This window comes from Leptodactylus fuscus, chromosome 2 (genome assembly GCF_031893055.1).
Source record: "Leptodactylus fuscus isolate aLepFus1 chromosome 2, aLepFus1.hap2, whole genome shotgun sequence".
NCBI classification, from domain to species: Eukaryota; Metazoa; Chordata; class Amphibia; order Anura; family Leptodactylidae; genus Leptodactylus; species Leptodactylus fuscus.
This window is the reverse complement of record NC_134266.1, coordinates 31,883,241-31,907,590: the sequence shown is the minus strand read 5'-3', so window position 1 is coordinate 31,907,590 and position 24,350 is coordinate 31,883,241. Positions and strand designations below refer to the sequence as shown.

At 43.9% G+C, this 24,350-nt stretch overlaps 1 protein-coding gene across 1 annotated transcript in view; it reads right to left on the bottom strand.

Annotated features, from left to right (window-relative positions):
• Nucleotides 1-3,096: 3,096 nt before the first annotated feature.
• The window catches only part of NSUN3 (NOP2/Sun RNA methyltransferase 3), a 47,924-nt gene continuing 26,670 nt past the window's right edge, over nucleotides 3,097-24,350 (bottom strand). Inside the window, exon 6 of the mRNA XM_075263561.1 lies at nucleotides 3,097-4,782. Within this exon, the coding sequence (XP_075119662.1) occupies nucleotides 4,524-4,782 (259 nt within the window). The 3' untranslated portion in view covers nucleotides 3,097-4,523. The remainder of the gene's footprint in view (nucleotides 4,783-24,350) is intronic.

Here is a 24,350-nt window from a genome sequence, read left to right as displayed (position 1 = left end):
CACTGCTTCATCACGCCAATACAATGCATTAGCCAGTGCTGATTGGCCAGAGTACGGAATTCGGCCAATCAGCGCTGGCTCGGCTGGAGGAGGCGGAGTCTAAGGTCGGACCAGAATGGAGACTGGTGTGGAGCAATCTTAGACTCCGCCTCCTCCAGCAGAGCCAGCGCTGATTGGCCGAATTCCGTACTCTGGCCAATCAGCGCTGGCCAGTGCATTCTATTGGCGTGATGAAGCAGTGCTGAATGTGTGTGTTGGTACTATTCCGTTATCGGGCCAGCAGCAGCGCAGTTCAGCAGCAGCTTTCGGGACAGCAGTTCAGCAGCGGGAATTACAATGACATCCGAGGACTGCTGGCCCGATGCTTGTGCCCAGTAACCAGTACATCGATGACCCCCTCCCCCATCCTTCTCCTCCTGCCAGTGCTGCCCCCCAGCTCTCCTTACATCTTCCCCGTACCCTCTCCCCGCCACACGACTAGGCCTCACCTCAGCGCTAGTACCGAGACCGAAAGGAAAGACACCGGGGCTCAATCCAGGCCCTGACAAGAAACACGCCGACTATAGGAACGGTGAGCTACAGCGAGCCGGAGGGACAAACTTTCTGCAGCGTCCGGCGGCTATCTAGTAGCATTCATTGCTCAAGATTTACGGTGAGGCCTATTACAGGGAGAGGGTACGGGGCAGATGTAAGAAGAGCTGGGGGGCAGCACTGGAAGGAAGAGGAGGATGAGGGCATCGATCGATGTACTGCCTACTACACACAAGCACGGCCTCTATCATCGGGCCAGCATCGGCTTAGTCATGTGGCGGGGAGAGGGTACGGGGTAGATGTAAGGAGAGCTGGGGGGCAGCACTGGAAGGAGGAGGAGATGGAGGGGGGGTCATTGATGTACTGGCTACTGGGCACAAGCATCGGGCCAGCAGTCCTCGGATGTCATTGTAATTCCCGCTGCTGAACTGAACTGCTGTCCCGAAAGCTGGTGCTGAAATGCGCTGCTGCTGGCCCGATAACGGAATAGTACCTGTGTGTTTAGCTCAACTACGCCGGTGGAGTATTTGAACTAAGCACACAGATTCAGCTCTGCTTCAATCAGCACTGGCCAATGCATTCTATTGGCGTGATGAAGCAGTGCTGAATGTGTGTGTTTAGCTCAACTACGCCGGTGGAGTAGTTCAACTAAGCACACAGATTCAGCTCTGCTTCAATCAGCACTGGCCAATGCATTCTATTGGCGTGATGAAGCAGTGCTGAATGTGTGTTTAGCTCAACTACTCCACCGGTGTAGTTGAGCTAAACACACACATTCAGCACTGCTTCATCACGCCAATAGAATGCATTGGCCAGCACTGATTGGCCAGAGTACGGAATTCGGCCAATCAGCACTGGCTCTGCTGGAGGAGGCGGAGTCTAAGGTCGGACCAGAATGGAGACTGGTGTGGAGCGATCTTAGACTCTGCCTCCTCCAGCAGAGCCAGCGCTGATTGGCCAAAGTACGGAATTCGGCCAATCAGCGCTGGCCAATGCATCCCTATGGGAAAAAGTTTATCTCACAAAAATCACAATTACACACCCGATAGAGCCCCAAAAAGTTATTTTTAATAACATTCCCCCCTAAATAAAGGTTATCCCTAGCTATCCCTGCCTGTACAGCTATCCCTGTCTCACAGTCACAAAGTTCACATTCTCATATGACCCGGATTTGAAATCCACTATTCGTCTAAAATGGAGGTCACCTGATTTCGGCAGCCAATGACTTTTTCCAATTTTTTTCAATGCCCCCGATGTCGTAGTTCCTGTCCCACCTCCCCTGCGCTGTTATTGGTGCAAAAAAGGCGCCAGGGAAGGTGGGAGGGGAATCGAATTTTGGCGCACTTTACCACGCGGTGTTCGATTCGATTCGAACATGGCGAACACCCTGATATCCGATCGAACATGTGTTCGATAGAACACTGTTCGCTCATCTCTACAGGAGATTAAAGTCTACGTTTCCCATATTGCATTACTAACATCAGCGCTCTGTAGAAAATAGGAAGCCTTGTATTACTCGCTATCCATAATAGATTAGTTAGGGTGCTGCCTCGTGGCAACTGCAGCCGTAGCATGCACTAGGTTCACACCTGCGCTTGGGTGTCCGTTCTTCAGGTCCACTTGGGGACTCGAAAAACAGAAACTCAATCTCTTAAAAAGTCTATGGGGTCCGACGTAATTCCACACGAAAAATGCGGAGAGAAAAGTCCTGCTTGCACACGGATTCGGGGACGGAAAACCTGAACGGAGACCGGGTGCATGTGTGAACCTAGCCAAGTTAGTAACAATAAAAAATTTTTTTTGCATAATTTGCACCAAAAAAACTGTCTAATATGCCATGCACCATATTCATGATATAGAGATGAGCGAGTACTATTCGAAACGGCAGTTTTGAATAACATTCACCCATAGGAATGAATAGAAGCGGCCAGCACGCAGACTTTGCCGGTTATGTCCATTCATTCCTATGGGTGCATGCTATTCGAAACTGGAGTTTCGAGTAGTACTCGCTCATCTCTATAATCATGAAGTGTTTTAGACACTTTTACAACTTATGCAGAAAAAGGGTGGGGCCTATTGTGAAAGGGGAGGGGCCTAGGTTGCACCTCCAAGAACTTTTTTTTTTCCCTGTTAGGGGGAGTTCACACGGAGTATTCTGGCTCGTCATTTGGTCCGTAGACGCCGCGGGAGGATTTGCGGGCCGTATACGCTCCCATTGTTTTCAATGGGAGCCGGTACCGTACACGCGGCACTATTTTGCGGCCGTGATTTTGCGTCTATGGACCAAATGACGAGCCAGAATACTCCGTGTGAACTCCCCCTTAGATGTCAATAGCTCAGGCTGGTGACGTATTGGTGTGTACTATATGGGTGTCTCTAATAAAGTAGTTATTCAGTGTATGCATACACAATCTTAGATTTTGATCTGATCTATTGATGCTTTTGTCTTCCTAATTTAAGGACTACCCCATGAGTTTGATTTTATTCTGGATCAACAAGTGAAGAAAATAGTTGGGAGTAACTTATTACCTTTCTATAACTGACACAAAACATGCACAATAATAATAATAATAAAAATAAATTTTATTTATATAGCGCCAACATATTCCGCAGCGCTGTACAATTTGTAGGGTTCAAATCCAGACAGAAAGATACATTACAAAGAAAGTCATTTCACACAATGGGACTGAGGGCCCTGCTCACAAGAGCTTACAATCTATGAGGTGGGGGGGTGACACAAGAGGTAGCAGGGGCCGCATTGCTTATACAGAGGTCAGACACTTTTGTAATAGAGGTTACTACAACATAAAACTTTATGAGCCGTCACTAGTTGTGTCCTTTAACATGTGGATGGAGCTTGGACCTATAAAGTTAGCCCGAAATGGCATCATATCATGTGGGGAAATGTGGGAGCGGGGACAGAGGAGGGTTAAATTTTGGGGATTCTAATTATAGTACGGAAGGATTGACATTAGGAATTGTGATAGGCTTGTCTGAAAAGATGTGTCTTTAGTTTGCGTTTAAAACTATAGAAATTGGGAGTTAATCTGATTGTCCGGGGTAGAGCATTCCAGAGAAGTGGTGCAGCTCGGGAGAAGTCTTGTATATGAGCGTGGGAGGTTCTGATGATAGAGGATGTAAGTGTTAGGTCATTGAGTGAGCGGAGAACACGGATTGGGCGGTAGACAGAGATGAGGGCATCCGTGTTCTCCGTTCACTCAATGACCTAACACTTACATCCTCTATTATCAGAACCTCCCACACTATATCAGCTATACCTTACAGTATGAATTGGACCACTAGCTTTACATTGCAAATTCCTTAAATATTTGATGGCTCTACCTTGACAACTGGCATACTCAATTTCTATGAACAGATTACTGGGCAATATGAAAGATTAAAACAAGATAAGCAAGATTTTTTTTTTAATTGTGAAAGTGGACCTTTCACCACCTCCACCAATTCCAGTTGTTAGCATCTGCTAATAGTTGCCGCTCCACTGATTCCAGCACAGTTGGAATTTTCTCTCTACCCCCCCACCATTTCAGAGCAACAAAAGCAGGTAGTTTTGGTGTCTGATATAGTATATAAGCTCTATAATGTCAGAAGGGGCGGTGTCAGGCAGGGGGTGAGACTCAGAGCTCCAACCAGAGGCAGCCAGTGTCAGAGCTCAGAATCACACCCCTTGCCTGCTCCTGCCTGACACCGCCCTCCTGACAGTACAGTGGAGACTAGAGAGAAAAATCCAACTGTGCCGGAATCAGTGGAGCATCGCCTGTTAACTGATGTAAAGAGCCGGACATGTTGGAGGTGGTGAAAGGTCCCCTTTAAGTTCAGTTAGTGCACAGTTCATTAATTTCAGTTTATTGGACCTCAATAATATAAAAGATCAAAACAAGATAAAAAGAAAGAAAAAAAAAAAAAACATTTTTGTGTAAATTGTTAAGTTTAGTGTGCAGTTCATCCATTTATGCTGACCACAAGAACTGGAACTAAAGTTTTAGCAACTTAGATACAAACATAGGTCCCCAGGCTTTTCCTTTATGTGGAAGAACTAATAGTCCATGAGTTACATGTGCTGCAAATGTGAACTCGTGAGATAACGTATTGGCCATGTCACTCAGGTCCACGGGGACGACATCTCTACAAGAGTTCAAGATATTGGAAACCACGGCATCGTTTTCTGCCTGGGATAATGTGCATGTAGAATACACCACCGATCCTCCGGGACGAAGGGCATGGATGGCAGACCTAGTGTAATTAGAAACAAGAGCAAAGACAAACTGGTGTTATAAAAAGGAGATTATCCCGCACACAGGGTCAGAGAAAAATTCCTTTATTTGACAAATTCTAGAACATTTATGTTGTACACTGTAATTGTAGACGCTTGACCCGTACTAACAAGTGACCCGGATTTGAATGTCCTTCAATTTAAAGCAAAGAACTTACAAAGCAAATAGGGTCCTCTAGACGCACAATCTCCGGTGATGAGAACACTAAAGTCCACTCTACTAACTAAAATGAGATGGCGTTGGGACTCCTTTAGCTACATCTTTAAAGGGGTTCTCTTATCTGGGATAGTTATCCCCTATCCACAGGATAACATTAGGGGTCTGACTGCTCAAACCCCCACCAAGAAGGAGAATGGGAGATTTTGGTCCCCTGTTCTGAATGGAGTGGTGGTCATGTGGTTGGGCAGTGGAGATAGCCAAAGTACAGCACTCAGCAATCTCCATTGCTCTTACTGAAAATGGTGCACACACCACCCGACCACTGCTCCATTCAGAATGAACAAGAAAAATCCCCTGTTCTCCTGATCAGTAGGGGTTTAAGCGGTCGGACCTCCACCCATCTGCGAGTCATCCACAATACTATGGATAAGGGATAACAGATCCCCCAGGTCTATGTGGGGCAATTATCTCGGGTTGTCTAGATACTTGGAGATTATAGCCATTCACTGTCTCCTATTGCGCTTCCTGGTGAGCTTGTGCTTGAACACAGCAGCCTGTCTGAGCAAACAGAGCTACAGCATGAAACTTGGGGATGGAAAGGAGGTGAATTTCAGACCTTCTCAGGCATCTATAAGACCTGTTTTTTGTCATCTGAAATTATCACTATCAGTACGATCTGCACTACGGGTTGCTCGGTGTCTCTTTTCTTTTTGAGATCTATAAGACCTTGGGTAAGGAACCTTGGAGATTCGGATGACTAGCGGAATAATGTGAAATTAGACAGCAATCTATCTCAAATAACATATTAAAGGGGTTGTAACATCACAAGGATCCTATCTATACTGCTAGTTTATGTGGATTTAAGCCTTTTCCTAAATGCATTGCTTTATCAAAACTGCTTTGTTTGGCCGCTATCTTAATTTATTCACTTCACTGTTTACACTCTGTTTCTATGGCCCTTGGGATTATCTGCTCATTTGTCAAGTGATGTAGCTGCCTGCTCTCAGGGGGGGGGGGAGGGGCTGGGAGCAGCTCTGAGCTGTTTGTGTCTTTTAAGTAGCGGAGCTTCTAAGATAGGGGAGGTGAGAGCTCCGGGATTTCTGACCTCTTATCAGTCGGTTTAATTGAATTTGGCTGATAAGGGCTGAGATAGGGAGTCTGTTACCTCTGTATGTAATGCAAACTGACTCAAATCCAGCTCTGCTACTTCAGCTTCACACTGTGGTAATTTACAACCAATCCCGTGCAATTGAAACCCCACCCACCAATGTGCCGAGAAAAGCAGGAAGTGAAAAAAGCACAACAGCCTGCAGGTTAGTGAACAAGCGTCATGGGAATACCCCTTTAATTGTGTTATTTTAATAAGTCATTAAACATGATTTCACCTAAATGTCCACAATAACAATGTCATTGGAATGGCCGAATAAAGGGTCCATTCACTCCAATCAATGGGAGCTTTTACGGCGCGCAAAGTCTCACATGCCGTATATGTGCCACATCACGCGGCACGTTACTCCGTGTGAATGGACCCAAAGGCTGTATTCACACTGAGTAACGCTGGCGTTTTTTGTGCTTATTTTTGCACACAGCGCCGCGTTAACGCCGCGTTATTTTGCGGTGGCGTTGACCGGCATTAACGCGGCATAATGTGCAAAAATAAGCACAAAAAAACGCCAGCGTTACTCAGTGTGAATACAGCCTAACAATGTCTTCAGGCTTCCCCCCCATTCAAAGAGATTTTAATATTTATGACCCATTTTTTGGGTAGGTCAATATCAGTTTGGTGGGGTCTTACTCCAGGCACTGTACCAATCCGTTGATTCGAGGTGCCACAGTGTTCCGATGAGTGCTGCGCCCTCTTCATTGTTGACCACAATGGCAGCATCCATAAGGTGTAATGTCAAATAATCTGCTTTATTAGTTCCAAGACATAAATAGTATAACACTCCGACTAATACAGAAGCCTCTTCAAGTACTAGAGAAAGATTCAAGGCATCTTAGCGTGTGTGCCAAAATTTCATTTGTAATTGGCGCAGAATGGCGCAGAGTGTACTGTGGAGTTATGGCTGCATGAGCAGTACAGTAAAGGCATCATGTGAACCTCGCCTAAGCTGCATTTAGTGAGTAGCACCTACTGTTATTACACAGCATCTTAAGAGTTAAACACAAATACGCACAGTATATGAGCCAAGAAAGTGTAAGTGGGAGAGCGAAAAGCTAGGGCTATGGTCACACATGGGCTGTTCTGGCTTCTCTCAGTAAACAATGCTATTTTTCCCTTGTTAGCCTAACATACGGCCGTCCAAACTGTAAAATCTGGTGTTTTGTTACTCAGGCTGTGCCGCCAGATCACACAGTGTAACCAGGGCCGCCGATAGGCCAGTACTACTGCTACTGGCGTCAGGGGCCCGGCCAAATTTAAAAATGGGGGGGGGGGGGGGGGGGGGGCCGGTTTTGGCCCGCCACCGTGTGCTGGCCCCCTGGCGCCGGCAGCAGTCATTGTATGTCCTGTTTCAACTCAGATCTGCGTCCAGAGGACGCAGATCTGAATTGAACACATACGCGGCTGAAGCGAGGAGCTGACCTGTGTCAGCTCCTCGCTTCGCCGCTGCCGCCTCTCTCGCTGACACATATGCGGCTGAGGCGGAACCCGGCAGTGTAGACGCGATGTGATGACGTCACATCGCGTCTACAACTGTGCGCCAGTAAGAGAGAGAGGCGCGCAGAGAGCAGCGGGGGAACGAAGGAGAAGGTAAGTGTAATGTGGAACGTGAAACTGGGGGCAGATGAAGGAGAGGACGGCATGACACTGGGGGCAGAGATGGGGGACATGAATCTGGGGGCAGAGATGGAGGGGACATGAATCTGGGGGCAGAGATGGAGGGACATGAATCTGGGGGCAGAGATGTGGGGACATGAATCTGGGGGCAGAGATGGAGGGGACATGAATCTGGGGGCAGAGATGGAGGGACATGAATCTGGGGGCAGAGATGTGGGGACATGAATCTGGGCGCAGATGAAGGGTGTATATGAAGCTGGGGGAGAGACGGAGGGGGGACATATAATTTACGGGTGACTGTAGGAGGATTATACAGTGTGCGGGCAAATGGAAAATTAATGAGTGGGTGGAGTCAACATAACAGTGGGTGGGGCTAAATTTTCAGCGGCGCGCAAAGCGCGCCGCACATTTTGTCCCTCTTTTGGTTCTTCAAAAGTTGGGAGGTATGGGTACAGGGGGCAATGGAAAGATGTTAGAGGGTGGACGGGGGGGGGGGGGGGGGATTGTTGGGACATCGGGTGTGCAGCACTGCGGAGAGGGAACTGGGGCAATAATATATAATATATAAGCTTTTAGCTGGAGAATAATAATGATGTAGGCTATGTTACTAGCATAGCAGCCTGTTTGGGGGTGGGACTTTCACTTTAAAGGAGTGTTCACATTGCGTTTTTGGCCTCCCTTGCCGGGATACGTTGGTAACCAGTCACAATCAGCTCCCCACTTATCCCTGCACAGAGAACTGCAGGCCCCCCTTTTTTTTTAATGGCCAGTTCTTCGTGCAGGGATAAGTGGGTAGCTGATTCTGACTGGTTACCAACGGATCCCGGCAAGGGAGGCCAAAAACGCAATGTGAATAAGCCCTGATTTATTAGGAGGGCTCTTATAGATGGTGTTGGCTCTCTACAGGGGCTGTCAAACGTAGCAGATTTTACCTGCAAATAGAATCTGATTAAGCCTTGTAATGCTGCTAAATAAAGGGAAATGTAATACAGAATTGGTATGACGCAAAATAAGGTAGTTTTAAAATGGCGGGGGGGGGGGGGGGCAGACACTTAGGCTGTATGGGGCCCCAAAATTCCTGATGGCGGCCCTGAGTGTAACCTCCGTTACTTTAGGGCGGAATAATATTAACAGTATTTTCCTTTCTGGGTGCAATCATTTTATATGCAAGTTTAATGCCATGTATTAAGTTTCAGAATTACAATCCCTTCTACTGTATGGTGTGTGATCCGGTCACTTACCTTCAGTGACTTTGTAATCGTGTTATTCTATGTAATACTGTCTTAAAGGCATTTTTTGGCCCCAAATCGAATTTTTTATTTTTTAAAATTTTTATGTAGATTGTGAGCTCCATATAGGGCTCACAATGTTCATTTTTTCCTATCATTATGTCTTTAGAGTATGGGAGGAAATCCACGCAAACACGGGGAGAACATACAAACTCCTTGCAGATGTTGTTCCTGGCAGGATTCAAGCCCAGGACTCCAGAGCTGCAGTGCTAACCACTGAGCCACCGTGTTGCCCCCCCAAATTGAATTTTTATACCGATAACCATTAAGATGTGATCTGTGGGGGCCTGAAATCTGGACCCCACAAGGATCATCTGTTCAAACAGCCTCTGGGTGCTGGAAGTTGCTAGTGGACAAGGACCACATTCAGCACTGCTCCTATACAAGTAATAAGAGCAAAGCTGCAGTTCACATGAACCATCACTATGCAGTGGATGGGGCTGCTGTGTTGATCCTACACACACCTTCTGTCCACTATCAGCATCCTACATGTGTAGGTTGTGTGAGAGAGTGAAAGGTGTGGTCTGGGAAGACAAGTACGTCCCAGGCAGGCAGCTAAAGGGTGTTTGGTGTAGACCCACACCAGGGAGGTCAGCTGACTAATCAAGACCTGATAATAGTCTGTGTGTGAAGACTGGGAAGTGTGGCACCACACTGACAGAGCTGACCTGTCCAGATCAAACCTATAGAGCAGGTACTGTGCCACCCGTTGTTGTTGCCAAGGTGGGAGACTGATAGCCAGTCCCCTGTATAGTCAGGGAAAAGTTTCCTTATGTTTAAGTTAGTTCTCAGCCGAGAAGGGTTTTGTTTTGGTTATTTGTGCCTTTGCAAAGGCAGTTAATGCACTACAAATGAATAAAGCCTGAACTTGTGTGCAATCCAGTGTCTGTGTCCCTGTTTCCTGCACTGCTACAAGCATCTACCTGAGCGATTCCCCACATTTGTTGGAACAGATGATCTGGGCGGGATGCAGGTGTCGGGCCCTGACAGATCAAAATCAAGACAGGTCATGAATATAAAAATTTGATTTGAGACCAGAAAACCCCTTTAAATTGGAGCTTTCACCATCCAGTCCAACTCTATGCATTGCTCTACTGTCAGGTGGGCGGTCCCTGACTGTTTCTGCCCACGATTGTCTCCCTGACAGTAGAGAGTCTAATCAGCATATTGGGTGTTAAAACTAGCAGCACCAATTGCTCAGGAATGGTGGGGGCTGGAGGAAAAATTCCAACTGCTTCGGAATCTGAAACGGTGTCTATTGATGGACACACAGAACTGGAGTTGGTGGAGGTTGTGAAAGGTCCTCTATATAGGGACTGTCCCTCAAAAATAATTTAGCATCTATCCAAAGGTGAGGCGATGAGCACCTAATCTCTAGGAATCCCAGCACCGGGGCCCACACCGATCACGAGGGTCACATGTCTACCTGTCTCAATAGAGCAATGGAGGCACATAAGCGCTGCTGCTCCATCCAGAGTCCTTGGGACTGATGAAGATAGCCAAGTATTGTACTCTATGGAAAGATCATGGATTATTGATCCTTCACGGGAAGTTGCAAAGAAAAATTATAGATGTCCGCCTTGAAATTCCTTTGTAGTAAAATTTTAGTGTATATTTGCAGAGGATATTGATCATTTCTTCTAAATAATGGCTGATCAGAATGGTATAAACTGCTGAATAATTCACAAGCAGTGAATCTAAACTACAAGTCCGTGTCTCGTGCCAATCCCACAGAATGGCAACGCTGGAAACCCGCAGGAGAGTAGAACAGACTGGTATCAATACTGAATGTGACTTACAGCCGGAGTCTGGTTTCCACACTCATAAATCTCTCCTTGCCGCTCGGATACATTGTGATGTATAAGCTCAGGCCTCTGTATTTTACACCCTGCACACCGGGCTCGCTGCTGTTATTATACTGGAACTGGAATAATTGCAATGAGACTTAAAACCAATAAGCAGCTTGACATAGCTGGGATTTAGCTGAACTTTAGCGTTCAAGGTTATACAGAAAGACTGTACGAAAGAGAGCTGGAAATTTCACTTCTAAGACTGCAGGAAACATTTCTTATAGTCCTCTAGTAAATACATAACAAACCCTTAAAGAGGGACTTTAACCACCCAAACCCATTCCAGTTCTTAGCATCTGTTAGGGTAAGTTCACACGGCGGAAACCTTGCAGTGCATTGGCATCCCGTTGCTGCATCCCGCTCCTGATTAGGCCCGAATGAATGGTCCTAAGCAGGAGGGTGTCTCAAGCCGTGGATGTCGTGGAAAAAACTCCTAGAGACTTCCATTGAAATGAATTTGAGGCGGTTTTGCAGGCGGATTCCGCGTCAAAATCCACCTGCAAAAAAAAAGCCTTAAAGGTCTCTGCTACTCTGATTCCAGCTCTGTTGGAATTTTCTCTCTAACCCCCACCATTCCTGAGCAACAAGAGCAGTTAGTTTTGTTGCCTGATGTGCTATTTAAAGAGGACCTTTCATGGTTTGGGGCACAGGCTGTTCTATATACTGCTGGAAAGCCGACAGTGCTCTGAATTCAGCGCACTGTTGGCTTTCACGATCTGTGCCCCGGGTGAAGAGCTAGCGGTCCCGATACCGTAGCTCTTCACAATCAGAAGGGCATTTCTGACAGTCAGTCAGGAACATCCTTCTTCCCAGCAGCGCCTATAGCGCTGTGCTGTGTGAGCGGGGAGGAACACCTCCTCCCCTCCTGATAATACTCGTCTATGGACGAGCACTGTGAGCAGAGGGAGGGGCGTTCCTCCCCGCTCACACAGTACAACGCTATAGGCGCTGCTGGGAAGAAGGATGTTCCTGACTGACTGTCAGAAACGCCCTTCTGACTGTAAAGCGCTACGGTACCGGCACCGCTAGCTCTTCACCTGGGGCACAGATTGAGAAAGTTGATAGTGCGCTGAATTCAGCGCACTGTCGGCTTTCCAGCAGTATATAGAACTGAATGAAAGGTCCTCTTTAAGCCCTGTAATGTCAGCTGGGCGGTGTCAGGTAGGGGGCGTGATTCAGAGCTGCAATGAGAGGCAGCCAGTGTCAGGGGATAGAGATAAAATTCCAGCGGAGCAGCAGCTATTAAATGAACTGGACTTGTTGAAGGTGGTGAAAAGTCCTGTTTAAAGGGGTATTCCCACGTCGCATACTCACCAGCCTTCGTTGTTGAAAAATCTTCTGTCTTCCGGCTTTGTTGCGTCATTGGTGGGCGAGGTCATATATGCAAAGCCAAGCGGTGAGATGCCGCTGGCCCTGCGTGCGCGCTCATAGACCAGTCTAGCCTTCACAATGCAAATACAGACCCGACATCCGCCTCTCTATTACAGCAGGTGACGGTCTGTATTCGCATTGTGAAGGCTAGACTGGTCTATGAGTGTGCACGCAGGGCCAGCGGCATCTCGCTGCTGGCTGTGCATATGTGAAAATGTGACCCGGCTCCTGCTGCTGCTGGCTTCATGCAGGGCAGAAGCATAGCGATGTTGCAGGCACCTGTGCCGGCGTCTAACCGTCCCCGGCATCCGCCTCTCTATTACAGCGGATGCCGTGTCTGTATTGGCGGCTCCTTCCCCCCAAAGGGTAAACTACCCCCCCCCCCAGGCTCGCTCCCGTGCACTTAGCCCCTCCTCCCTCCCCCTCAGAGCAGCAGATACATCACTTGACTTATGAGCAGATAAGTCAAGGAATGTGTCCCAAAAAAATGAATAAAGTAATATAGCGGCCAAACAAAGCAGTTTTGCTGAAGCAGTGTATTTAGGAAAAGTCTTACATTCACATTAACAAACAGTATAGATAGGATCCTTGTGATGGGACAACCCCTTTAATGGAGTAAAAGTGGTCGTACACTTTTACAGCTGTCGGCCACTATTCCTTCCTCCCACACTCATTTGTATTCTTGGTGGAACCGCTTGACAATCTACTGTGTAAGATGGTGTCCAGACGTTTGCTAGTGGCAGATGTCTAGGAGAAAAGGTTTGGACGCCTAGACTTCAACATGCAAATTTTTTGGTCTCATGGGGGAATCCGTCACCATAGTTGTTTGGCACCTCTCTATCGAGAATACATGCATGCTTGGCAGAAATGTATGTGTGTGTTGGATTTGGGGAAAAAGCAAACAAGTGACAGTCCGGACCCATATTATATTTATATGGGAACAACTAGACATACCATATTAGGTGCTATTTATAATGTGGTGTGGTGCATTCACACTGAGTATACGCTGACTGATTCTGAACGTTAAAACACGTTCAGAATCAGTTTGTACAAAGCAGATCCCATTCATTTCAATGGGAGCCGGCATACGTGCGCTCCCCATTGAAATGAATGGGCTGCTTTTTTTCACTATTGGTTTCAATGTGATAGCCAGACTAATGCTTTATGGGGCAATATAGTATATATTTACTGTAAACCTATTCATCAAGTCAAAAAGATGAATATTTAGAATGAAAAGAAGGACAGAGGGATATGTGTAAAAGCAGGAGTGAAGCTCCAAATGCAGGACACTTGGGAGTTGTCACGTCTAGTGAGAATACATGCAGAACATACGAAGAATATCTTTAGATTTGGTTCACTGCATCACTAACAAATCCCAAAACATTAAAGGGGTTGTCCACTTCTTATTTTATTGATGACAACGCCCATGCAATGTAATTACAGTTCAGTGGCGTAACTAGGAATGGCGGGGCCCCGTGGCGAACTTTTTTTTTTTTTATCAAATGTAGACTGTGAGCCCCACATAGAGCTCACAATGTACATTTTTCCCTATCAGTATGTCTTTTTTGGAATATGGGATGGAAATCCATGCAAACACGGGGAGAACATACAAACTCCTTGCAGATGGTTTTATGCCCTTGGCGGGATTTGAACACCAGGACTCCAGCGCTGCAAGGCTGCAGTGCTAACCACTGAGCCACCGTGTGGCCCCTTCCGTGGCGAACTTTTGGCATGCCCCCCCCCCAACCGACACCGAAGACCTCGACCGACCCCCTCCTCCGCACTCTATTATGTCCCTTAGTAAGCCCTGCACACAGTATTATGTCCATTAGTGGCCCCTGCACACAGTATTATGTCCATTAGTGGCCCCTGCACACAGTATTATGTCCATTAGTGGCCCCTGCACACAGTATTATGTCCATTAGTGGCCCCTGCACACAGTATTATGTCCATTAGTGGCCCCTGCACACAGTATTATGTCCATTAGTGGCCCCTGCACACAGTATTATGTCCATCAGTGGCCCCTGCATACAGTATTATGTCCCGTAGTGGCCCCTGTATACAGTATTATGTCTCATAGTGGCCCCTGTATACAGTATTATCCCCCATAGTGGCCCCTGTATACAGTATTATCCCCCATAGTGTCCCCTGCACACAGTATTATCCCCCATAGTGTCCCCTGTACATAGTATTATGTCCCATAGTGGCCCCTGAATACAGTATTATCCCCCATAGTAGCCCCTGCACACAGTATTATGCACCATAGTGACCCCTGCACACAGTATTAACCCCAATAGTGGCCCCTGTCACAGGACCCCCTAATTGCCCAGGCCCTGTGGCAGCCACCTCCGCTGCCTCTATGGTAGTTACGCCCCTGTTACAGTCCCATCTTTTTTACTTGTATGGGGCGAGGATATAATTACATCCTAACAGTGAAGAGGTCACATCGCTTGCTTCAACCTTTTCTGTGGGGTCCCGGAGTGTCAGACCATTGTTCTTTTATTGATAGCAAATCTTGAAGAGGTGAACAAACCCTTTAATAGTCTAACATGCAAAAATGTGACGACTATGACGTGCTCTTGGATTATACCCCCAAACTAGGTAATGTCTAGAAATCTAATTGTAAAAATAAGGGGTTTTCCAGGCTTTATAATTGATGACCGATCCTTTCCCCCGCCGATCAGCTGGGCAAGCACTGAGACTTGTCTTCACTATTTGCCATATACAGTGAACAGGCCACGTGGCCATGTGACCAGTGAATGTGACATCACCCGGCCTGCACAGCAGAAGCAGAGTTCAAGGAGCAGCTTCAAACAGCTGATCCTCTCTCCAGGGTGTCAGACCCCTCCTGATCATCTGTCCAGGGTGCAAGACCCTTTTTGATTGTCTGTCCAGGGTGCAAGACCCCTCCTGATCCTTTTTCCCGAGTGTCAGATCCCTCCTGATCCTCTGTCCCGGGTGTCAGACCCCTCCTGATTTCTGTCCCAGGTGTCAGACCCTGCCTGATCCTCTGTCCCGGGTGTCAGACCCCTTCTGATCCTCTGTCCAGGGTGCAATACCCCTCCTGATCCTCTTTACCAGGTGTCAGACCCCTCCTGATCTTTCTGTCCAGGGTGCAAGACCCCTCCTGATCCTCTTTCCCGGGTGTCAGACCCCTCCTGATCCTCTGTCCCGGGTGTCAGACCCCTCCTGATCCCCTGTCCAGGGTGCAAGACCCCTGCTGATCCTGAACCAATGACCTATTCTGAGAACAGGACATCAATTAAAGTTTAGTAAAACATATTGCAATAAAACTGCAGCAGAAACACATCAAAACCTGCCTGTGTGAACACTGCAGGTTGGAAACAGAAGTATACTATAAGTCTGGCAGATCAGCAGTATGATATATAAGCTCCAGACAGGCATTATGTGATCTATCCCATCTCACATCAAAAGTCTATAGACTCAGACACTCAGTGTGTACAGACTTTTAATGCATCATGCTCTGATCCTTCTGACTCTGCTACAAAGATATGCAGACACAATTTGGATTATAACCCACCTTGTTCATTGCACTCCCCTATACTCAGAGAGGACGCCCTGGGAGTATAAGGTCTTTTCATGAGACAGCGGATAAGGGTAAAAGCAGCTTGGCAGACACCAGAGCATGTCCTTGCTTGGCTCTGGCATGTGGTATTAATAAGATTTTTTCCAAAGCACGCACCTCTGTGCATTGTTTATATGACAGTGCTCTGCTGCTCACTTGCTGTATTTTTAAAAGCAGTGACCCATTCAAGTCTATAGGACACTGCTGCAGTACCCTTAACCACCACTACGAAAAGTATGGCAATCGAGCAGCGCAGTGTCTAGTACATAAATCCAAAAGTCGCCTGCTTTGGGAAACAACTGATCCCCAGGGGTCCTGACAAGCTAAAATTACAGTAAGGGACAGTCTTAAAGGGGTCATCCAGCCCCAAATCAAATTCACCGATCAATATCTGATCTGCTGGGGTTCAAAACATCCACACCTTGCACAGACCCAAGTGCCAGAAGCTGCTAATGTGGGCAGTGCCGGTCCTATAGAAGTAATAGAAGTGGTGCTGCAGTTCACCGGAACCACCACTAGGCAGTAGACAGGGCTGCATGTACTGCACTTCCACTGGCTGATTCCTGTATCTGAAGGCTGGTGGAACACTAGAACTATGAATTTATTTCAGAATGTTCCTATTATTGAGTAAGTATTACCTTATCTAGTTTTATTAGAATATAGACAGAAGAATATTTGCACTGTCACCAGCAGGCAGAGATGGCGCTAGCTCTAGCTGTTCATGTGATGCTGTACTGAGCAATCATTAGATCCATAGCAGAGTACAGATAAAGTAACACATAAAGGGGTTTTCCGCAGGGTAGGTGATCAGTATCTGATAAGTTGGAGGGGGGGGGGGGGGATCCAAGACCCAGATCACCAGCTACTAATAATGATCAGACAGGCTCCTGTCACACAGTTATAATGAAGAATATGAGAGCTCCGCCTCCTTGACTGTATAATTATAGTGTCTTAAATTAAGGATAATATAGAGATTAGGTTTCTGTTTACTTTCTGAAGTGATAACGTCATGTCCATGATACAGGAGTCTGTACCAGCCAATCACTAGTCTCAATGGATGATATTGGGATGTACAGGAGGTGATCATTGAGGCCAATACATGGCTGTGGTAGTCACTTGAATGATGTACGTGATGTCATCAGTGCAGAGTGAATGATGTATGTGATATCATCACTGCAGGAAGTGAATTATTTATGTTATGTCATCACTGCAGGGAAGTGATGATGTACGTGATGTCATCACTGCAGGAAGTGAATGATGTATGTGATGTCATCACTGTAGAAAGTGGATGATGTCATCACTGCAATGATGTAAGAGACATAAGCAAAGACTTGTGGGGTCACTGGAGTGGTGGGGGATTGCGTATAACTTTTTTCATTTTATCCTATTTCCTGTTCCTATTTCAATTTCTGTACATCTCAGAAGCTCCTTTAATTCTTCCAACATATGATCTGTGAATCTCCTAAGCCCTCACACTTCACCCCCATTAAGATATAAGCGCTTCGATGTTAAACAAGCTTATTAAAAGCTCTTTCCCCTATTTAATACATTCACCCCATTAACATAAGATATGGACGCCCACACACATGAAGGAGCTGATCCCTTTAAACATGTCCGCCACCGACATCAGAAGAAGAGATTAAAAATGCAGGACAAAAAGACCTTTCCTTTCACGTGTAAAGCCTGTATTTTCCATCCTTAGTATTTTGGCTTCTTAAATATACAGTATGCTCTAATGTAAGAACAGATATGCCGGATTCGGAAAAAAGGGTCAGATTTAATGATACCATAATTTAACCGTTTTCAATGTTAAAAGAAAGTTGAAACAAGTCGCTCCGGATAAATCCCGACTGTATTAATTAGAAGGTGTCCGTGTGCCAACACTGCCATCTTCTGTTCCACGGGGCACGCTGCCCGCTATCTCGCCGTCCCTACCTGCGCTGTACGATACAGCTCATAAACTTGCAGGAAATACAGCACTATCCACATTTGCAGCAATTCACGGATTCCTTTCAATTATTTGCTTAATGCTCATTTTAACAGTTTTATTTTGTTTGCTTTCCAGTGCGGCAAAGGATGTTACCTTCTTTTTTTTTCTTATTTTCAATTACCTTTTTCTTTTTATTCCAATACAAAGAATTTCAATCTACTCCCGAGAGCAGCCGCCGAATATGTTCATAAACTCTAAAGCAATTGCAAATAAAATGTGTAAGTCTTGCTTGCAATTCAGAAGAAGGCCAATAATGGGCCTGATACATAGATTTTATTTTATGCGGGAGGTCAGAAAGCGTCGTAAAAACGGATAGTAAAACAGTGGTAATAAAGAGGTAGAGACAGGTAAATGAATATGAGATAGATAGATAGATAGATAGATAGATAGATAGATAGATAGATAGATCCATAGATAGATAGATAGATAGATAGATAGATAGATAGATAGATAGATAGATAGATAGATCCATGGATAGATAGATAGATAGATAGATAGATAGATAGATAGATAGATAGATAGATAGATAGATAGATAGATAGATAGATAGATAGATAGATAGATAGATAGATAGATAGATCGATCCATGGATGGATAGATAGATCCATGGATAGATAGATAGATAGATAGATAGATAGATAGATAGATAGATAGATAGATAGATAGATAGATAGATAGATAGATAGATCGATAGATAGATCGATAGATAGATAGAAAGATAGATAGATCCATAGATAGATCCATGGATAGATATGAGATAGATAGATAGATAGATAGATAGATAGATAGATAGAAAGATAGATAGATCCATAGATAGATAGATAGATCCATAGATAGATAGATAGATAGATAGATAGATAGATAGATAGATAGATAGATAGATAGATAGATCGATCGATCCATGGATAGATAGGAGATAGATAGATAGATAGATAGATAGATAGATAGATAGAATTTCAATCTACTCCCAAGAGCAGCCGCCGAATATGTTCATAAACTCTAAAGCAATTGCAAATAAAATGTGTAAGTCTTGCTTGCAATTCAGAAGAAGGCCAATAATGGGCCTGATACATAGATTTTATTTTATGCGGGAGGTCAGAAAGCGTCGTAAAAACGGATAGTAAAACAGTGGTAATAAAAAAAGGTAGAGACAGGTAAATGAATATGAGATAGATAGATAGATAGATAGATAGATAGATAGATAGATAGATAGATCCATGGATGGATAGATAGATCCATGGATAGATAGATAGATAGATAGATAGATAGATAGATAGATAGATAGATAGATAGATAGATAGATAGATCGATAGATAGATAGAGATATACAGTATAAATCGATCGATAGATAGATAGGAGACAGACAGATAGATAGATAGATAGATAGATAGATAGATAGATCCATGGATAGATATGAGATAGATAGATAGATAGATAGATAGATAGATAGATAGATCCATGGATAGATAGATAGATAGATAGATAGATAGATAGATAGATAGATAGATAGATAGATAGATCCATGGATAGATAGATAGATCCATAGATAGATAGATAGATAGATAGATAGATAGATAGATAGATAGATAGATCGATCCATGGATAGATATGAGATAGATAGATAGATAGATAGATAGATAGATAGATAGATAGATAGATCCATGGATAGATAGATAGATAGATAGATAGATAGATAGATAGATAGATAGATCCATAGATAGATAGATAGATCCATAGATAGATAGATCCATAGATAGATAGATAGATCCATAGATAGATAGATAGATCCATAGATAGATAGATAGATAGATATAGATATACAGTATAAATCGATCGATAGATAAATAGATAGGAGACAGATAGATAGATAGATAGATAGATAGATAGATAGATCCATAGATAGATAGATAGATCCATGGATAGATATGAGATAGATAGATAGATAGATAGATAGATAGATAGATAGATAGATCCATAGATAGATAGATAGATCCATAGATAGATAGATAGATAGATAGATAGATAGATAGATAGATAGATCGATCCATGGATAGATAGGAGATAGATAGATAAATAGATAGATAGATCCATAGATAGATAGATAGATCCATAGATAGATAGATAGATAGATAGATAGATAGATAGATAGATATAGATATACAGTATAAATCGATCGATAGATAAATAGATAGATAGGAGACAGATAGATAGATAGATAGATAGATAGATAGATAGATAGATCGATCCATGGATGGATAGATAGATAGATCCATGGATAGATAGATAGATGATAGATAGATAGATAGATAGATAGATAGATAGATAGATAGATAGATAGATATAGATATACAGTATAAATCGATCGATAGATAAATAGATAGATAGGAGACAGATAGATAGATAGATAGATAGATAGATCCATGGATAGATATTAGATAGATAGATAGATAGATAGATAGAAAGATAGATAGATCCATAGATAGATAGATAGATAGATAGATAGATAGATAGATAGATCCATAGATAGATAGATCGATCGATCGATCCATGGATAGATAGGAGATAGATAGATAGATCCATAGATAGATAGATCGATCGATCGATCCATGGATAGATAGGAGATAGATAGATCCATAGATAGATAGATAGATCCATAGATAGATAGATATACAGTATAAATCGATCGATAGATAAATAGATAGATAGGAGACAGATAGATAGATAGATAGATAGATAGATAGATAGATAGATAGATAGATCCATAGATAGATAGATAGATAGATAGATAGATAGATCCATGGATAGATATGAGATAGATAGATAGATAGATAGATAGATAGATAGATAGATAGATAGATCCATGGATAGATAGGAGATAGATAGATAGATATAGATATACAGTATAAATCGATCGATAGATAAATAGATAGATAGGAGACAGATAGATAGATAGATAGATAGATAGATAGATAAATAGATCCATGGATAGATATGAGATAGATAGATAGATAAATAGATAGATCCATAGATAGATAGATAGATAGATAGATAGATAGATAGATAGATAGATAGATCCATAGATAGATAGATCTATAGATAGATAGATAGATAGATAGATATAGATATACAGTATAAATCGATTGATAGATAAATAGATAGATAGGAGACAGATAGATAGATAGATAGATAGATAGATAGATAGATAGATCGATCGATCCATGGATAGATAGATAGATAGATAGATAGATAGATAGATAGATAGATAGATAGATAGATACTCATTTGTGGACCTTTTGAACAGTGGAAAAAAAGACAAAAACAATAGAAGGCAAGTAGAGGTGATGGGGTACAATAACCTATTGTGAGAATGGGAATTTTTCCGAAACTGTAATAGAGAGAACTAGTATGGCAGATCATGGGGAATATCCCTTTAACTAATAACATTAAAATGAAATATGTGGAACATTAACTAAAAGACAACATCCCCCTGATCAGAGCTGCCCTGACTCAACGGCCTTCAGTGTTCCCTGACATTTCCCCTAGTACACCTATAGAAGATCTATATATCCCCCTGGCATGTAATGTGTAATAAAGACTGATGGTCCAATTTCCTCTGAACATGTCGCTTTCAGTCATCGCCCTCTAAAAATGTTCAATGCTGCAAATGATCTGCCAATACACGTCCTACAAAAAGAGAATGCGTCACTCGCCCACATAGACTGCAATGTTTTCCTTGAATGTACAGGTAGGAAAATCCTTAAATTTGGTTATTTCACATTTCATGACTCTTAGTCATGGCCCAGCCTGTACCATGGTGGGATCAGCAAATAAGCAGGATGGGTCATATGTGCAGGGAAATAGAAGCCTTGTAAATCGGAGAACTGGGCGCTATAGTTGAAGTGGACGTTTCACATCCTCAGGCACCGGCTATAAAGTTGGCAGTGCACTCAATTCCACACACTGTCATCTCTCCCGGGATGTGCCCCTGTACTGGGGATATCGGCACATACTGCTCAGCGACATCACTGGACTGTGAGAAATGCAACCCCTGACTGTACTCTTACATAGCCTTGTACTGTCAGGGGGCATTCCTCACAGCCCAGTAGTAAGGCGCACACTTCTGACCGTGGATGGATATCAGTGCTGAAACTAACGGTACCAATATCTCCTGCACCTAGGTGGCAGGGGCGTAACTACCGGGGTAACAGATTAGGGGCCTGGGGACAGCCGCTACTGCTGCATTTTTGTTTTTTTCTAATAGGCCGTTACTGGCTGGAATAACTCAACAAACAGTGTTACTTACCTGTCCGGGCTCCGTGCAGGCTTTCTTGCCTACTTGTGTGAAGTCCCTGACGTCACATGACCGGGACCTGCATCCATATGCGTTGCGACGCAGGTTCCCCCCCGGTCACATGACGTCCCGGACGTTATTGAAGATGGTCGACAGCGGCGGACAATGCAGCAGAGCCAGAGATAGGTAACCAACCATGGTCAGTCGGAAGCTGTAAGAATTCTCTAATTCACTATAATACTACAGACTGAACTCCTAGGAACGCAAATATGTAACAAGCCTTGCATCTAATTCATTATAGAATATTAACAATTACGAGTATTTTTTTTTTTTTTTTTTTTTTATGTAGATTGTGAGCCCCACATAGAGCTCACAATGTATATTTTTCCCTATCAGTACGTCTTTTTGGAATATGGGATGGAAATCCATGCAAACACGGGGAGAACATACAAACTCCTTGCAGATGGATTTTTGCCCTTGGCGGGATTTGAACACCAGGACCCAGCGCTGCAAGGCTGCAGTGCTAACCACTGAGCCACCGTGTGGCCTCATACGAGTATTTAATAATAAAAAAAATTTTTTATAATTTTATTTTGAAGCCGGTAACTTTTCTCTGGCTACATCCAAATCTGGTCCTTGACTACACAGCCCTGGCTATAAGGAGATTATTTCTCGCTTTCTTGTTATTGCTGAATTTATCAATACTGTCCAACTTTACATGTCTAAAACTATGAATCCTGTTTGTATTTCTAGACATATTTATAAATCTGTTGTACGGATCTTCTGGCTTATATTTTACAAATAAAAAAAAAATCTGTCTCTGATGCACCAAAATTCTGTCCCCATCGCCCGAGCACCAAAATTCTGACCCAATTAAATCGTCATTTTAATCTTGCACAAGAAAATAGCAGTATACATCAATACAAAACACTTCCTAATATAGATCCTGTTTAAATTTAGCCCCGTTTATCTGACTTATTTTCAGTGACCTCAGCTGTGACGTTTGATTTGCAAGCTCACTACCCCTCCTTGTAAGCAGTTCAGCCAGCAAACAAAACTTCATAGGAGCATATGATCTCTGATGTGGGAATGGTTTATTACCTGTTATTTCGTCGCAAGGTAGAGTGCAGAAGGAAGGGGTACACAGAGAGTGAGAGCAGGCAGATGAATCATGGGAAATGTAGTTTGTTCACACATTCACTCCATGCAAATAACAATGATACAAGGAGCAGCAAGTAAAATAAAGCCAAGCAAAGGCTACACAAGGGAACAGTGAGGATTTAGCACTGCTGTGGATGGGTTTGCAGATATTTTTTGGAAGCTGGATAAGCCCTTTAAGGGTTGCCCACTATAGGAACCTCATACATAGCTCAGCTTAACCAATGTTACCCGACCCTTGTCTCTTCTGACTACATTACTGAATGCTTTGCCCTGTTGCCATATCTTCGTTTCCCTGTTCTGACCCCATCTGTTCACTATACCCTTCTCAATACCTTATAGAAACCTTTTAGTTTTATAACATAACAACTAAATCTAAGAAAACACCATTTAGGTTTGATTTTATCCCAGCTAGGTTTTATCCAGAAAATCAATCACCAAATCAGCATAGGATCTGGGGATAATATCACTCCTTAAGAAGTGAGCACCTTCACAGGCATATGGAAACTTACAAAGCCTTTTTCGGCCCACTGGGGGATTATGGGAAAAAATATGCAAATCTGTTTTCCAATATGTAAATAGGAAAACAGTGCCTCTGATTGCTGCCCTCTAGGGGGCAGTTTAAGGGGGCTAGTTTTCCTATTTACATGTTGGAAAAAATTTTTTGCATATTTTTCCAAATCAGCATAAGACACCTAAGTCAAGGAACCAACCAATTCCGTCCACCATAAACTAAGTCATGAGAAACTTGCACATCAGGGAATGTGCACTCAGAGTTTTTTGCAGGCAGATTTTTTTCAGCGCCAGGTGTGTTTCTCATACCAACAGAATAGGTCCGGTCATTACTTTCTGATCCGTTGGGGTCCAACACCTGGATCCTGCACAGATCATCTGTTTTGGCTACAAAGGAAAGGGATTGAAAAGAGCTCTGCTTCTACGTAATAGCTTTGTCCACTGTATAGTGGTAGTTCCCATTACTTATGTAGGAGGAGACTGCCTCTGCTTCCTGTCTACGCCGAAGGATATCTCACCCCCAACAAATTGGATACTGTTA